We start from the raw sequence: 19,280 nt of genomic DNA, 5'->3' as shown, positions 1-19,280 counted from the left end.
GAATGACTGCAAAGCAGAAGCTTTTAGACAAATGAACCAATGATTGAATATGTAAGATTTGGTGCGAGACTGCATTGTAGGTGGCCTGGAACATGGCCAAATGTATGAACGAGCGCCAGTGCACTGATTTAATATTTTTTTTGCAAACTGTCAAACCCAGTTTCCATTCGACTGTTAAGTGTTATTTTAAAGTGAGAACATTGTGAAATTATGCTCAAGTGCCTTGGGGACTGTAAGTTATTATGAGCTGTCATTCACCAATAAACTGTTGTTGAATAAGGTTTCTGTCATATACTTTTACAACTGTTATGTCCGGGAAACACACTAATAATTGATCGTTCCAAATCATTACTGTGATGTGGGGAGGAAGGTTAGTGTTAGGACATAGACAAACACACTATCCAGGATACACTCCATCCCCCAGGGGGCAGCAGCAACGTTGTCCAGATGCTGAGCCTGGTTGATAAGGAGACCGGTGCTGACAATTAGTGTGATTGTCAGTTCTGGAGAGAGGAGGCCAGAAGCCTCCGATCTGGGCTTTGTTAGCAAGGTTTAGATTCAATCAGATCACGCGTTAACTGGGGGTGTTGGAGCCGTCAAATCGGTGAGCAGCTGCGTTAAAATATCATCCTAATGGAGGTGTAGATTACATCTGTCATCCTAATGGAGGAGTAGATTACATCTGTCATCCTAATGGAGGAGTAGATTACATCTGTCATCCTAATGGAGGTGTAGATTACATCTGTCATCCTAATGGAGGTGTAGATTACATCTATCATCCTAATGGAGGAGTAGATTACATCTGTCATCCTAATGGAGGTGTAGATTACATCCATCATCCTAATGGAGAAGTAGATTACATCTGTCATCCTAATGGAGGTGTAGATTACATCTATCATCCTAATGGAGGTGTAGATTACGTCTGTCATCCAGTAGAGGTGTAGATTACATCTATCATCCTAATGGAGGTGTAGATTACATCTATCATCCTAATGGAGGTGTAGATTACATCTGTCATCCATCATCCTAATGGAGAAGTAGATTACATCTGTCATCCTAATGGATGAGTAGATTACATCTGTCATCCTAATGGAGGTGTAGATTACATCTGTCATCCTAATGGAGGTGTAGATTACATCTATCATCCTAATGGAGGTGTAGATTACGTCTGTCATCCAGTAGAGGTGTAGATTACATCTATCATCCTAATGGAGGAGTAGATTACATCTGTCATCCTAATGGAGGTGTAGATTACATCTATCATCCTAATGGAGGTGTAGATTACATCTGTCATCCTAATGGAGGTATAGATTACATCTATCATCCTAATGGAGGAGTAGATTACATCTGTCATCCTAATGGAGGAGTAGATTACGTCTGTCATCCTAATGGAGGTGTAGATTACATCTGTCATCCATCATCCTAATGGAGAAGTAGATTACATCTGTCATCCTAATGGATGAGTAGATTACATCTCTCTTCCTAATGGAGGTGTAGATTACATCTGTCATCCTAATGGAGGTGTAGATTACATCTGTCATCCTAATGGAGGTGTAGATTACATCTGTCATCCTAATGGAGGTGTAGATTACATCTATCATCCTAATGGAGGTGTAGATTACATCTGTCATCCTAATGGAGGTATAGATTACATCTATCATCCTAATGGAGGAGTAGATTACATCTGTCATCCTAATGGAGGAGTAGATTACGTCTGTCATCCTAATGGAGGTGTAGATTACATCTGTCATCCATCATCCTAATGGAGAAGTAGATTACATCTGTCATCCTAATGGATGAGTAGATTACATCTCTCTTCCTAATGGAGGTGTAGATTACATCTGTCATCCTAATGGAGGTGTAGATTACATCTGTCATCCTAATGGAGGTGTAGATTACATCTGTCATCCTAATGGAGGTGTAGATTACATCTATCATCCTAATGGAGGTGTAGATTACATCTGTCATCCTAATGGAGGTGTAGATTACATCTATCATCCTAATGGAGGTGTAGATTACATCTGTCATCCTAATGGAGGTGTAGATTACATCTATCATCCTAATGGAGGAGTAGATTACATCTGTCATCCTAATGGAGGTGTAGATTACGTCTGTCATCCAGTAGAGGTGTAGATTACATCTATCATCCTAATGGAGGAGTAGATTACATCTATCATCCTAATGGAGAAGTAGATTACATCTATCATCCTAATGGAGGTGTAGATTACGTCTGTCATCCTAATGGAGAAGTAGATTACATCTGTCATCCTAATGGAGGAGTAGATTACATCTGTCATCCTAATGCAATCCTAATACAGCCCTTAACCTCTTTAGTTGGGCCTTTTGGAGTTTTGGTTTTTGTTTATATATTGGTCATCATTTTGAACTAATCTTCTTGGACTAGTCTCCCTGGACCGAGGTTAGGTGAGGTTTCTGTCTCCCTGGACCATGGAGAGGTGAGGTTTCTGTTTCCCTGGACCATGGAGAGGTGAGGTTGCTGTCTCCCTGGACCAAGGTGAGGTGAAGTGCTGTCTCCCTGGACCAAGGTGAGGTGAGGTTGCTGTCTCCTTGGACCAAGGTGAGGTTGCTGTCTCCCTGGACCAAGGTGAGGTTGCTGTCTCCCTGGACCAAGGTGAGGTTGCTGTCTCCCTGGACCAAGGTGAGGTTGCTGTCTCCCTGGACCAAGGTGAGGTTGCTGTCTCCCTGGACCGAGGTGAGGTGAGGTTGCTGTCTCCCTGGACCGAGGTGAGGTGAGGTTGCTGTCTCCCTGGACCAAGGTGAGGTTGCTGTCTCCCTGGACCAAGGTGAGGTTGCTGTCTCCCTGGACCGAGGTGAGGTGAGGTTGCTGTCTCCCTGGACCAAGGTGAGGTGAGGTTGCTGTCTCCTTGGACCAAGGTGAGGTTGCTGTCTCCCTGGACCAAGGTGAGGTTGCTGTCTCCCTGGACCAAGGTAAGGTTGCTGTCTCCCTGGACCAAGGTAAGGTTGCTGTCTCCTTGGACCAAGGTGAGGTGAGGTTGCTGTCTCCTTGGACCAAGGTGAGGTGAGGTTGCTGTCTCCCTGGACCAAGGTGAGGTTGCTGTCTCCCTGGACCAAGGTGAGGTGAGGTTGCTGTCTCCTTGGACCGAGGTGAGGTTGCTGTCTCCCTGGACCGAGGTGAGGTGAGGTTGCTGTCTCCCTGGACCAAGGTGAGGTGAGGTTGCTGTCTCCTTGGACCAAGGTGAGGTGAGGTTGCTGTCTCCTTGGACCAAGGTGAGGTTGGGACCCCTAGACACATGTTCACTCAGGTTATAGACCATGTAACTAGGACCCCTAGACACACGTTCACTCAGGTTATAGACCATGTGAATAGGACTAGGACCCCTAGACACATGTTCACTCAGGTTATAGACCATGTGAATAGGACTAGGACCCCTAGACACATGTTCACTCAGGTTATAGACCATGTAACTAGGACCCCTAGACACACGTTCACTCAGGTTATAAACCATGTGACTAGGACCCCTAGACACACGTTCACTCAGGTTATAGACCATGTGACTAGGACCCCTAGACACATGTTCACTCAGGTTATAGACCATGTGACTAGGACCCCTAGACACATGTTCACTCAGGTTATAGACCATGTGACTAGGACCCCTAGACACATGTTCACTCAGGTTATAGACCATGTAACTAGGACCCCTAGACACATGTTCACTCAGGTTATAGACCATGTGACTAGGACCCCTAGACACATGTTCACTCAGGTTATAGACCATGTAACTAGGACCCCTAGACACACGTTCACTCAGGTTATAAACCATGTAACTAGGACCCCTAGACACACGTTCACTCAGGTTATAAACCATGTAACTAGGACCCCTAGACACATGTTCCCTCAGGTTATAAACCATGTAACTAGGACCCCTAGACACACGTTCACTCAGGTTATAAACCATGTGACTAGGACTAGGACCCCTAGACACATGTTCACTCAGGTTATAGACCATGTGACTAGGACTAGGACCCCTAGACACATGTTCACTCAGGTTATAGACCATGTGACTAGGACTAGGACCCCTAGACACATGTTCACTCAGGTTATAAACCATGTGACTAGGACCCCTAGACACACGTTCACTCAGGTTATAAACCATGTGACTAGGACCCCTAGACACACGTTCACTCAGGTTATAGACCATGTGACTAGGACCCCTAGACACATGTTCACTCAGGTTATAGACCATGTGACTAGGACCCCTAGACACACGTTCACTCAGGTTATAAACCATGTGACTAGGACCCCTAGACACACGTTCACTCAGGTTATAAACCATGTGACTAGGACCCCTAGACACACGTTCACTCAGGTTATAAACCATGTGACTAGGACCCCTAGACACACGTTCACTCAGGTTATAGACCATGTAACTAGGACCCCTAGACACACGTTCACTCAGGTTATAGACCATGTGACTAGGACCCCTAGACACACGTTCACTCAGGTTATAGACCATGTGACTAGGACCCCTAGACACACGTTCACTCAGGTTATAAACCATGTAACTAGGACCCCTAGACACACGTTCACTCAGGTTATAAACCATGTGACTAGGACCCCTAGACACACGTTCACTCAGGTTATAAACCATGTAACTAGGACTAGGACCCCTAGACACACGTTCACTCAGGTTATAAACCATGTAACTAGGACTAGGACCCCTAGACACACGTTCACTCAGGTTATAAACCATGTAACTAGGACTAGGACCCCTAGACACACGTTCACTCAGGTTATAAACCATGTGACTAGGACCCCTAGACACACGTTCACTCAGGTTATAAACCATGTAACTAGGACTAGGACCCCTAGACACATGTTCCCTCAGGTTATAGACCATGTGACTAGGACCCCTAGACAAATCGAGTGCCACAGTATCCGTAGGGTAGTTATAGGTTTCGTAACTGTGAGGATACTATTCAGCAACATCTTACTTACAGCAGGGCTCTACTGCTCTGTGCCTCGCTACATCCTCTTAGCTGTTAACTGTGTGGGTGTGTGTGTATACGCATGCCTCCTGGTGACATCCTGGCACCTCTGGGTGACAGAAGGGACACACACACACACTCCTCGAGAGGAACTCACCGCAGGTGTTGGGCAAACCCCCGACCGAGCTAGCGTCGATGAGAAATCCCGGCTGCCGCCGTAACTATGGCAACAGCAAGGCTCGGCGGTGGCTAGGCCATTGTGCCATCTCTGCAATCAAACACATACACACACAAATCATGTTTTACCAAGTCGCCCACACACCACCCATCACACATAGATACTGTAGAAAGAGGGGGAGGAGAGAGACAGACCACTAAAAAGAGAGTTAGCTGCTAGTGTAGGTTATGTGTGAAAGCCCTGGCATGAATAGGAGAGGTCAGGGGTCAATAAGAGTGTAATTAGTAACAATGGGTGTAGTGAGGAGAACACTGGTCTACATTATATCCATGGATAGTGTCAGTTGGTGGGATGTAAACATTACCGTATTCAGGCTAACCCACCTCTCCCACCACTATCACTACTATCACCACTATCACTACTATCACCACCACTACTATCACCACCACCACTACTATCACCACCACCACTACTATCACCACCACCACCACCACCACCACTACTTTCACCACCACTACTATCACCACCACTACGATCACCACCACTACGATCACCACCACTACGATCACCACCACTACGATCACCACCACTACCACTACTATTACCACCACTACTATCACCACCACTACTATCACCACAACTACTATCACCACCACCACTATCACCACCACTACTATCACCACCACTACTATTACCACCACCACCACTACTATCACCACCACCACCACTACTATCACCACCACTACTATCACCACAACTACTATCACCACCACTACTATCACCACCACCACCACTACTACCACCACCACTATCACCACCACTACGATCACCACCACTACCACTACTATCACCACCACTACTACCACCACTATCACCACCACCACCACTACTATTACCACCACTACTATCACCACCACTACTATCACCACCACTACTATCACCACCACCACCACTACTATTACCACCACTACTATCACCACCACTACTATCACCACCACTACTATCACCACAACTACTATCACCACCACCACTATCACCACCACCACCACTACTATCACCACCACTACTATCACCACAACTACTATCACCACCACCACTATCACCACCACCACCACTACTATCACCACCACTACTATCACCACCACTACTATCACCACCACTACTATCACCACCACTACTATTACCACCACTACTATCACCACCACTACTATCACCACAACTACTATCACCACCACCACTATCACCACCACCACCACTACTATTACCACCACTACTATCACCACCACTACTATCACCACCACTACTATCACCACCACTATCACCACCACTACTATCACCACCACTACCACTACCACTACTATCACCACCACCACTACTATCACCACCACTACCACCACTATCACTACTATCACCACCACCACTATCACCACCACTACTATCACCACCACCACCACCACCAATACCACTACTATCACCGCCACCACTACTATCACCACACCACTACTATCACCACCACTACTATCACCACCACCACCACTATCACCACCACCACCACCACTACTATCACTACCACCACTACCACCAACACTACTATCACCACCACTATCACCACCACCACTACCACCACCACCACCACCACTACTATCACCACCACCACCACTACTATCACCACCACTATCACCACCACCACTACCACTACTACCACTACTATCACCACCACCACTACCACTACTATCACCACCACTACTATCACCACCACTACTATCACCACCACTACCACTACTATCACCACCACTACCAACACTATCACCACCACTACTATCACCACCACCACTATCACCACCACCAACACTATCACCACCAACAATATCACCACCACCACCACCACTACTATCACCACCACTACTATCACCACCACTACTATCACCACCACCACCACTACTATCACCACCACCAACACTATCACCACCACCACTATCACCACCACTACTACCACCACTACCACTACTACCACCACCACCATCAACACTATCACCACCACCACGACTATCACCATCACCACCACCAACACTATCACCACCACCACCATCACCACCACTACTATCACCACTACTATCACCACTATCACCACCATTATCACCACCACCACCATCACCACCACTACTATCACCACTACTATCACCACTATCACCACCATTATCACCACCATTATCACCACCACCACTACTATCACCACCATTATCACCACCATTATCACCACCACCACTACTATCACCACCACTACTAACACTATCACCACCACTACTATCACCCCCACCACGACTATCACCACCACTACTATCACCACCACGACTATCACCACCACTACTATCACCACCACCACCACTACTATCACCACCACCACTACTATCACCACCACTACCACCACTATCACCACCATTATCACCACCACTACTAACACTATCACCACCACTACTATCACCCCCACCACGACTATCACCACCACTACTATCACCACCACCACGACTATCACCACCACTACCACCACTATCAACACCATTATCACCACCACACTAACACTATCACCACCACTACTATCACCACCACCACGACTATCACCACCAACACTACTATCACCACCACCACTACTATCACAACCACCACGACTATCACCACCGCCACTACTATCACCACCACCACCACTATCACCACCACCACTATCACCACCACCACCACTATCACCACCACCAACACTATCACCACCAACAATATCACCACCACCACCACCACTACTATCACCACCACTACTATCACCACCACTATCACCACCACCACTATCACCACCACTACTATCACCACCACCAACACTATCACCACCACCACTACCACCACTACCACTACTATCACCACCACCATCAACACTATCACCACCACCACGACTATCACCATCACCACCACCAACACTATCACCACCACCACCATCACCACCACTACTATCACCACTACTATCACCACCACTATCACCACCACCACTATCACCACCACCATTATCACCACCATTATCCCCACCATTATCCCCACCACTACTATCACCCCCCCCACGACTATCACCACCACTACTATCACCACCACCACGACTATCACCACCACTACTATCACCACCACCACCACTACTATCACCACCACCACTACTATCACCACCACTATTATCACCACCATTACTAACACTATCACCACCACTACTATCACCCCCACCACGACTATCACCACCACCACGACTATCACCACCACGACTATCACCACCACGACTATCACCACCACTACCACTACTATCACCACCACCACCACTACTATCACCACCACTACCACCACCACACTAACACTATCACCACCACCACGACTATCACCACCACCACTACTATCACCACCACCACTACTATCACCACCACCACCACCACTACTATCACCACCACTACCACCAACACTACTATCACCACCACTACCACTATCACCACCACCACCACTATCATTACCACCACCACCACTATCACCACCACTACTATCACTACCACCACCACCACTACCACCACCACCACCACCACTACCATCACCACCACCACCAACACTATCACTACTATCACCACCATTATCACCACCACTACTATCACTACCACTACCAACACTATCACCACCACCACGACTATCACCACCACCACGACTATCACCACCACCACGACTATCACCACCACCACGACTATCACCACCACCACGACTATCACCACCACCACGACTATCACCACCACTACTATCACCACCACCACTACTATCACCACCACCACGACTATCACCACCACCACGACTATCACCACCACCACGACTATCACCACCACCACGACTATCACCACCACTACTATCACCACCACCACTACTATCACCACCAACACTACTATCACCACCACCACCACTATCACCACCACCACCATCACCACCACCACTACTACCATCACCACCACTACCAACACTATCACCACCACCACGACTATCACCACCACCACGACTATCACCACCACCACGACTATCACCACCACCACGACTATCACCACCACCACGACTATCACCACCACCACGACTATCACCACCACCACCACTACTATCACTACCACCACCACCACTACTATCACTACCACCACCACCACAACTACTATCACTACCACCACCACTACTACCAACACTACTATCACCACCACCAACACTATCACTACCACCACCACCACTACTATCACTACCACCACCACCACTACCACCACCACCACCAACACTATCACCACCACCACTTTCGCCACCACCACCGCCACCACCACTATCGCCACCACTACTATCACCACCACCACCACTACCACCACCACCACTACTATTACCACCACCACCACTACTATCACTACCACCACCACCACTACTATCACTACCACCACCACCACTACTACTATCACTACCACCACCACTACTACCACCACTACCACCAACACTACTATCACCACCACCACCAACACTATCACTACCACCACCACCACTACTATCACTACCACCACCACTACTACCACCACCACCACCAACACTATCACCACCACCACTTTCGCCACCACCACCGCCACCACCACTATCGCCACCACTACTACCACCACCACCACCACTACCACCGCCACCACCACTATCGCCACCACTACTATCACCACCACCACCACTACTATCACCACCACTACTATCATCACCACTACTATCATCACCACCACCACCACTACTATCACCACTACTATCACCACCACCACTATCACCACCACCAACACTATCACCACCACCACCACCACTATCACCACCACCACTACTACCACTACCACCACGACTATCACCAACACTATCACCACTACTACCACTACTATCACCACCTCCACCAACACTATCACCACCGCCACTATCACCACCACTACTATCACCACTACCACTATCACCACCATTATCACCACCACTACTATCACCACCACTACGATCACTACCACCACTATCACCACCACCACGACTATCACCACCACTACTATCACCACCACCACCACTACTATCACCACCACCACCACTATCACCACCACCACCACTATCACAAACACCACCAACACTATCACCATCACCACTATCACCACCACCACCGCCACTATCACCAACACTACTATCACCACCACTACCACCACTATCACCACCATTATCACCACCACTACTAACACTATCACCACCACTACTATCACCCCCACCACGACTATCACCACCACTACTATCACCACCACCACTACTATCACCACCACTATCACCACCATTATCACCACCACACTAACACTATCACCACCACTACTATCACCACCACCACGACTATCACCACCAACACTACTATCACCACCAACACTACTATCACCACCACCACTACTATCACCACCACCACTATCACCACCACCAACACTATCACCACCAACAATATCACCACCACCACCACTACTATCACCACCACTACTATCACCACCACTATCACCACTATCACCACCACTACTATCACCACCACCACCACTACTATCACCACCACCACTATCACCACTACCACTACTATCACCACCACCATCAACACTATCACCACCACCACGACTATCACCATCACCAACACTATCACCACCACCACCATCACCACCACTACTATCACCACTACTATCACCACTATCACTACCATTATCACCACCACCACTATCACCACCATTACTAACACTATCACCACCACTACTATCACCCCCACCACGACTATCACCACCACTACTATCACCACCACCACGACTATCACCACCACGATTATCACCACCACTACTATCACCACCACCACCACTACTATCACCACTACCACTACTATCACCACCACTACCACCACTATCACCACCATTATCACCACCACTACTAACACTATCACCACCACTACTATCACCCCCACCACGACTATCACCACCACTACTATTACCACCACCATGACTATCACCACCACGACTATCACCACCACTACTATCACCACCACCACCACTACTATCACCACCACCACTACTATCACCACCACTACCACCACTATCACCACCATTATCACCACCACACTAACACTATCACCACCACTACTATCACCACCACCACGACTATCACCACCAACACTACTATCACCACCACTACTATCACCACCACCGCTACTATCACCACCACCACTACTATCACCACCACCACCACCACTACTATCACCACCACTACCACCAACACTACTATCACCACCACCACCACTATCACCACCACCACTACTATCACTACCATCACCACCACCACTACTATCACCACCACTACTATCACCACCACTACTATCACTACCACCACCACGACTATCACTACCACCACCACGACTATCACCACCACCACCACGACTATCACCACCACCACCACGACTATCACCACCACCACGACTATCACCACCACTACTATCACCACCACCACTACTATCACCACCACCACTACTATCACCACCACCACTACTATCACCACCACCATCACTATCACCACCACCATCACTATCACCACCACCACCACCACCACTACCATCACCACCACTACCAACACTATCACCACCACCACGACTATCACCACCACTACTATCACCACCACCACGACTATCACCACCACCACGACTATCACCACCACCACGACTATCACCACCACTACTATCACCACCACCACTACTATTACCACCACCACCACTACTATCACTACCACCACCACTACTACCACCACTACCACCAACACTATCACCACCACCACTATCACCACCACCACCGCCACCACCACTATCGCCACCACTACTATCCCCACCACCACCACTACTACTATCACCACCACTACTATCACCACCACCACCAACACTATCACCACCAACACTATCACCACCACCACCAACACTATCACCACCACCACTATCACCACCACCACCACTACTATCACCACCACTACTACCACCACCACCACGACTATCACCATCACCAACACTATCACCACCACTACCACTACTATCACCACCACTACCACTACTATCACCACCACCACCAACACTATCACCACCTCCACTATCACCACTACCACTATCACCACCATTATCATCACCACCACTATCACCACCATTATCACCACCACTACTATCACCACCACTACCAACATTATCACCACCACTACTATCACCACCACCACGACTATCACCACCACCACGACTATCACCACCACTACTATCACCACCACCACCACTACTATCACCACCACCACCACTATCACCACTATCACCACCACCACTATCACAAACACCACCACCACTATCACCACCACCACTATCACCACCACCACCGCCACTATCACCAACACTACTATCACCACCACCACCACTACTATCATCACCACTACTATCACCACCACTACTATCACCACCACTACTATCACCACCACTACTATCACCACCACCACTATCACCACCACCACTATCACCACCACCACTATCACCACCACTACTATCACCACCACCACCACCACTATCACCACCACCAATATCACCGCCACCACCACTACTATCACCACCACCACTATCACCACCACCACCACCACCAACACGATCACCACCACCAACAACACGATCACCACCACCACGACTATCACCACCACCACGACTACCACCACCTCTACTATCACCACCACCATTATCACCACCACCACTACTATCACCACCACCACCACTACTATCACCACCACCACTACTATCACCATCACTACCATCACCACCACTATCACCATCACCACTACTATCACCACCACTATCACCATCACTACCACCACCACTACTATCACCATCACTACCATCACCACCACTATCACCATCATCACTACTATCACCACCACTATCACCATCACTACCACCACCACTACTATCACCACCACCACCACTACTATCACCACCACCACTACTATCACCATCACTACCACCACCACCACTACTATCACCACCACCACTACTAGCACCATCACTACCATCACCACCACTATCACCATCACCAGCACGACTATCACCACCACTACCACTACTATCACCACCACCACCTGGTAGATAATTATTGATACACACAGGAAACTGTTGAGCCTGAAAAGCCCAGCAGCGTTGCAGTTCTTGACACAAACCGGTGCGCATCTTACTACCCTACCCCGTTTAAAGGCACTTAAATCGTTTGTCTTGCCCCTTGACCCTCCGAATGGCACACATACACAATTAATGTCTCAAGGCTTAAAAATCCTTCTTTAACCTGTCTCCTCCCCTGCATCTCCACTGATTGAAGTGGATTTAACAAGCTACGTCAATAAGGGATCACAGCTGTGACCTGAATTCACTTGGTGAGTCTGTCATGGAAAGAGCCATCTTAATGCTTGGTAGCCAGACGAGGAGGTTCATTATGTAAATCCAGGTGCACGGAGGAATAAAAAGTCAATATTCGAAAAAACGTGGAGCATAAAATATTACTGGTGTGCTGCAATTTCTATTTCAAATACTCTTTGCTTAGAACATAACCACAATGCATCACTTACCTCCCTAGAAGTGTTGGTGAAGCAAAAAAAGGGAAAAGGATTCTATGTTCTAGAAGCCAACTGTACAGTTGACCTCCTACACATTTGCCATGACAACACAACGACAGCTGACCTCTCCCTGCGTGTTGGAGTGTTGGGGGCAATACAAGGTTATATGAGGGAAACAAACATCCATGAGTCTAATTCGTTGTGAAAAGGATGATTGATTTTCAGAGCTAATTAAATATATCCAAGAGAGGGAGAGAAAGAGGGAGAGCGTGGAGAAGGGGGGAGAGATCCCTGGACAGAGGTGTCTGTACGACAGTCAATAATTTCCACATAGCCACTTTACAACAAGAGTTAAATCAATACGTGAGTGAGTGGATCAAGTTGCCTAGGCAACCTTTTCCACGATGAGAAGACGTGGGAGAGTAGCTAGGAACCGCGTCCCAGTAGTCTAACATGGATCCTCACCTCCTCTACCTGAAGGATCCTTACCTCCTCTATCTGAAGGATCCTCTCCTCACCTCCTCTACCTGAAGGATCCTCTCCTCCTCTACCTGAAGGATCCTTACCTCCTCTATCTGAAGGATCCTCTCCTCACCTCCTCTACCTGAAGGATCCTCACCTCCTCTACCTGAAGGATCCTCTCCTCCTCTACCTGAAGGATCCTCTAATCCTCTACCTGAAGGATCCTCACCTGCTCTACCTGAAGGATCCTCACCTGCTCTACCTGAAGGAGCCTCTCCTCCTCTACCTGAAGGATCCTCTCCTCCTCTACCTGAAGGATCCTCTCCTCCTCTACCTGAAGGATCCTCTCCTCCTCTATCTGAAGGATCCTCTCCTCCTCTACTTGTATCAGTCTGTGAAAGAACTGGATGGGTGAAAGTGACTGCCCTGGTGAGAGGCAAGGGGGAGGAGGGAAAAGTAGAGGAAGCTAATGAAGACTTGAGATGAACCCTTGTCTTTCTTGCACTAACACTCACAGGAGGAGAGGGAGAGGAAACCACTGGAAACGTATTGAGAGGCATCCCTGGTAGCACAGAGTTCAGTCCAAACTCCCACTTTCTCTATCCTAGAGGGGAGGTTGATAGGAGCCAGTCAGACAGACAGTGTCCAGTACTAGAGAGAACACTGTTGGTCTGCTGGGAGATGGTAGGTGGTTAAGCTGTGTTACAGACAGATACTGTGCAGCTGTACCAAGCTGTGTTAGAGAGAAGCTGATTTGTCTGTTTCCATTTTCCTGGAGAGTTTCCAGGTAGGCAGCCTGTAGTTCTATCCCAGCAGTAAGACCAGAGTTGGAGAAACCTACTCTGGCTGGTTAGATTTCACAGTTGATCCGTTTGCTAAGCACAACACAAACAGATCTGGGATCAGGCTAGCTTCACAATGACCAGATGACACAGAATGATTAGTTAGTATTTTATAAACTGGGTGGGTCGAACCCTGAATGCTGATTGGTTGACATCCGTGGTATATCAGACCGTATACCACGCGTATGACAAAACATGTATTTTTACTACTCTAATTACGTTGGTAACCAGTTTATAGCCTGTTGAACCTCTCTTTCGTATCGTCGGAGATCCCCAAAGATTGGAAAGCTGCTGCGGTCATCCCCCTCTTCAAAAGGGGGAGACACTCTAGACCCAAACTGTTACAGACCTATATCTATCCTACCCTGCCTTTCTAAGGTCTTCGAAAGCCAAGTTAACAAACATATCACCGACTATTTCGAATCCCACCGTACCTTCTCCGCTATGCAATCTGGTTTCCGAGCTGGTCATGGGTGCACCTCAGGTCCTAAGGTCCTAAACGATATCATAACCACCATCGATAAAAGACAATACTGTGCAGCCGTATTCATCGACCTGGCTAAGGCTTTCGATTCTGTCAATCACCACATTCTTATCGGCAGACTCAACAGCCTTGGTTTCTCAAATGACTGCCTCGCCTGGTTCACCAACTACTTCTCTGATAGAGTTCAGTGTGTCAAATCGGAGGGCCTGTTGTCCGGACCTCTGGCAGTCTATGGGGGTGCCACAGGGTTCAATTCTCGGGCCGACTCTTTTCTCTGTACACATCAATGATGTCGCTCTTGCTGCTGGTGATTCTTTGATTCACCTCTGCGCAGATGACACAATTCTGTATACATCTGGCCCTGCTTTGGACACTGTGTTAACTAACCTCCAGACGAGCTTCAATGCCATACAACTCTCCTTCCATGGCCTCCAACTGCTCTTAAATGCAAGTAAAACTAAATGCATGCTCTTCAACCGATCGCTGCCTGCACCTGCCCACCGTTCCAGTATCACTACTCTGGACCCTTCTGACTTAGAATATGTGGACAGCTACAAATACCTAGGTGTCTGGCTAGACTGTAAACTCTCCTTCCAGACTCATATTAAACATCTCCAATCCAAAATGATATCTAGAATCGGCTTCCTATTTCGCAACAAAGCATCCTTCACTCATGCTGCCAAACATACCCTCGTAAAACTGGACTATCCTACCGATCCTTGACATCGGTGATGTCATTTACAAAATAGCCTCCAACACTCTACTCAGCAAATTGGATGCAGTCTATCACAGTGGCAGTTATTTTGTCACCAAAGCCCCATATACTACCCACCACTGCGACCTGTATGCTCTCGTTGGCTGGCCCTTGCTTCATATTCATCGCCAAACCCACTGGCTCCAGGTCATCTATGTCTTTGCTAGTTAAAGCCCCGCCTTATCTCAGCTCACCATAGCAGCACCCACCCGTAGCCCACGCTTCAGGAGGTATATCTCACCCAAAACCAATGCCGCCTTTCCTTCCAGTTTTCTGCTGCCGATGACTGGAACGAACTGCAAAAATCACTAAAGCTGGAGACTCATGTCTCCATAACTAACTTTAAGCAGCTGACAGATCATTACACCTGTAAATATCCCATCCAACTACCTCATCCCCATATTGTTATTTTTTCTTTGCACCCCAGTATCTCTACTTGCACATTCATCTTCTGCACATCTATCACTCCAGTGTTTAATTGCTAAAATTGTAATCACTACGGCCTATTTATTGCCTTACCTCCCTAATCTTACTTCATTTGCACACACTGTATATATACTTTTTCTATTGTATTATTGACTGTACGTTTGTTTATTCCATGTGTAACTCTGTGTTGTTGTTTGTGTCGCACTGCTTTGCTTTATCTTGGCCAGGTCGCAGTTGTTAAATGAGAACTTGTTCTCAACTGGCCTACCTGGTTAAATAAAGGTGATCTGGCCTACCTGGTTAAATAAAGGTGATCTGGTCTACCTGGTTAAATAAAGGTGATCTGGTCTACCTGGTTAAATAAAGGTGATCTGGTCTACCTGGTTAAATAAAGGTGATCTGGTCTACCTGGTTAAATAAAGGTGATCTGGCCTACCTGGTTAAATAAAGGTGATCTGATCTACCTGGTTAAATAAAGGTGATCTGGTCTACCTGGTTAAATAAAGGGGATCTGGCCTACCTGGTTAAATAAAGGTGATCTGATCTACCTGGTTAAATAAAGGTGATCTGGCCTACCTGGTTAAATAAAGGGGATCTGGCCTACCTGGTTAAATAAAGGTGATCTGGTCTACCTGGTTAAATAAAGGTGATCTAAATAATAATAGCAATAAGGCACCTCTGGGGTTTGTGATATATGACCAATATACCACGGCTCAGGACTGTATCCAGGCACTCTGTGTTGCGTCGTATACCCACACCTCATCGGGCATTATTAAGTATACAATATGCTTCAGTGCCTTGTTGAAATGTATGGAGACAGAAGAAACACTGACCACAAAACAGATCTGGGATCAGGCTAGCTTCACAATGACCAGATGACACAGAACGATTAGTCAGTGTGTAAACAATAGGCTTCCAGTGCCTTGTTGAAATGTATGGAGGCAGAAGAAACTGACCACAAAACAGATCTGAGATCAGGCTAGCTTCACAATGACCAGATGACAGAACGATTAGTCAGTGTGTAAACAATATGCTTCCAGTGCCTTGTTGAAATGTATGGAGACAGAAGAAACATAGACCACATATTTGTAATTAAACTATATTTTAACAACTGTCAATTCTATATGGTACAATATTGACCATGAGTCACAGAAGTGGAGTCATTTGATTGACAGGAAGGAGGAGGTGCTATATTGATCCGGTTCAGCCTATTGGAAGTCTGTACACACACAGGATGTAGTGGTTACACGAGGAACAAGGGAAAGCTATATAGTCCGTACCTAGACACACTCCCATCTTGTGAAAACATTTCTCAAACCAGTGATAGAAATATATCCACTTGGTGGATCATGGTGTTACTCATGGTGTTACTCACAGATATCCCACAACAAGATGTCTCTGTTGGTGTATCGGTGGCTGTAGTACAATATTCAAATACAGTTCATCATGGCTGCGTTCTACAAAAGGTAGACTTCTGTTTTTTTTGTTTGTTTTTTTTTAAACGGAGGGACTTTATAATATCATCACACCATACCCGCTCCCAAAATATTATATTATATAAAAGTTTAGCCCAGAAAAATGGGTACATATATTATATCTGTAGCGAAACATCCACACGTTAAGGTAATGTTGTCATATATACTGGGGCCATTTCCATAGAGAGAGAGACTAAATACGATAGGCACAAATACAAAGAAAAACAGCAAAATAACTCAAACAAAAGAGATCTCACAGGGTTGATTTAAAGACCCAGATCATGTGTCGTTCTCATAAAGTATTCTTTCCCATAGTTCCTAGTTTATAGTTCACCCAGACAGCAGCAACAACCAAGTCCCCCCCTAAAATATCCCCACTGACCACACTAACAAAACAGACCAAAGTAATGGAGGAAGCACATATCCTATATGAACAACAGATTTTAAAGACATACTTTTGTTCTAGAAAACTGACAGAAAGAAATCTGAAGTATTATACATGCAAAATCCTCATTAAACATTGCACTCGTTACAAATGGGTTATATAGCATAGCTTAGGGGTTTCTCTGCCTCCTCGGACTACAAAGTCCTGGTTCCATCTATTCACATTTCTAAAAAGGAGCCTCGTCTTCATTTCTTATGCGCATGACATTACAGTCCTGCAGATTGAAAAAGGCTAATGTTTACTGAAACCCTTTAAATCCTTGAAACTTCTGTTATTGAACCAAGCATCTGTTCATTCGCTTCACCGTCTCATGACATCATCAACAGAACTACTTTTTCAAACAAGATTTTTCTCCTCTTCTTTCTCATTTTGTCCTGTTGTTGTTATTGTTCTGTTGTTGTTGTCCTGTTGATGTTATTGTCCTGTTGATGTTGTCCTGTTGATGTTATTGTCCTGTTGATGTTGTTGTCCTGTTGATGTTATTGTCCTGGTGTTGTTATTGTCCTGTTGATGTTATCGTCGTGTTGTTGATGTTATCGTCGTGTTGTTGATGTTATTGTCCTGTCGTTGTGGTCATTATTGTCC

General features: G+C 46.8%; 2 protein-coding genes across 2 annotated transcripts in view; both read left to right on the top strand.

Annotated features, from left to right (window-relative positions):
* Window positions 1-281, top strand: part of LOC129834854 (WASP homolog-associated protein with actin, membranes and microtubules-like) — a 33,210-nt gene extending 32,929 nt beyond the window's left edge. Inside the window, exon 11 of the mRNA XM_055900182.1 lies at window positions 1-281. This exon is cut by the window's left edge and continues 1,597 nt beyond it. The gene's annotated coding sequence lies outside the window, so the exon portion shown is untranslated.
* Window positions 282-8,593: 8,312 nt separating this feature from the next.
* Window positions 8,594-11,915, top strand: LOC129834949 (mucin-2-like; the record flags this gene model as incomplete). The annotated part of the gene is made up of 2 exons (XM_055900319.1): window positions 8,594-9,886; window positions 11,460-11,915. Coding segments are annotated over 2 exons (1,749 nt in total), but the record flags the coding sequence as incomplete, so codon positions are not given.
* Window positions 11,916-19,280: the final 7,365 nt, after the last annotated feature.

This window comes from Salvelinus fontinalis, chromosome 35 (assembly GCF_029448725.1).
Source record: "Salvelinus fontinalis isolate EN_2023a chromosome 35, ASM2944872v1, whole genome shotgun sequence".
Taxonomy (NCBI): domain Eukaryota; kingdom Metazoa; phylum Chordata; class Actinopteri; order Salmoniformes; family Salmonidae; genus Salvelinus; species Salvelinus fontinalis.
This window is presented reverse-complemented; position numbering and strand designations above follow the sequence as displayed.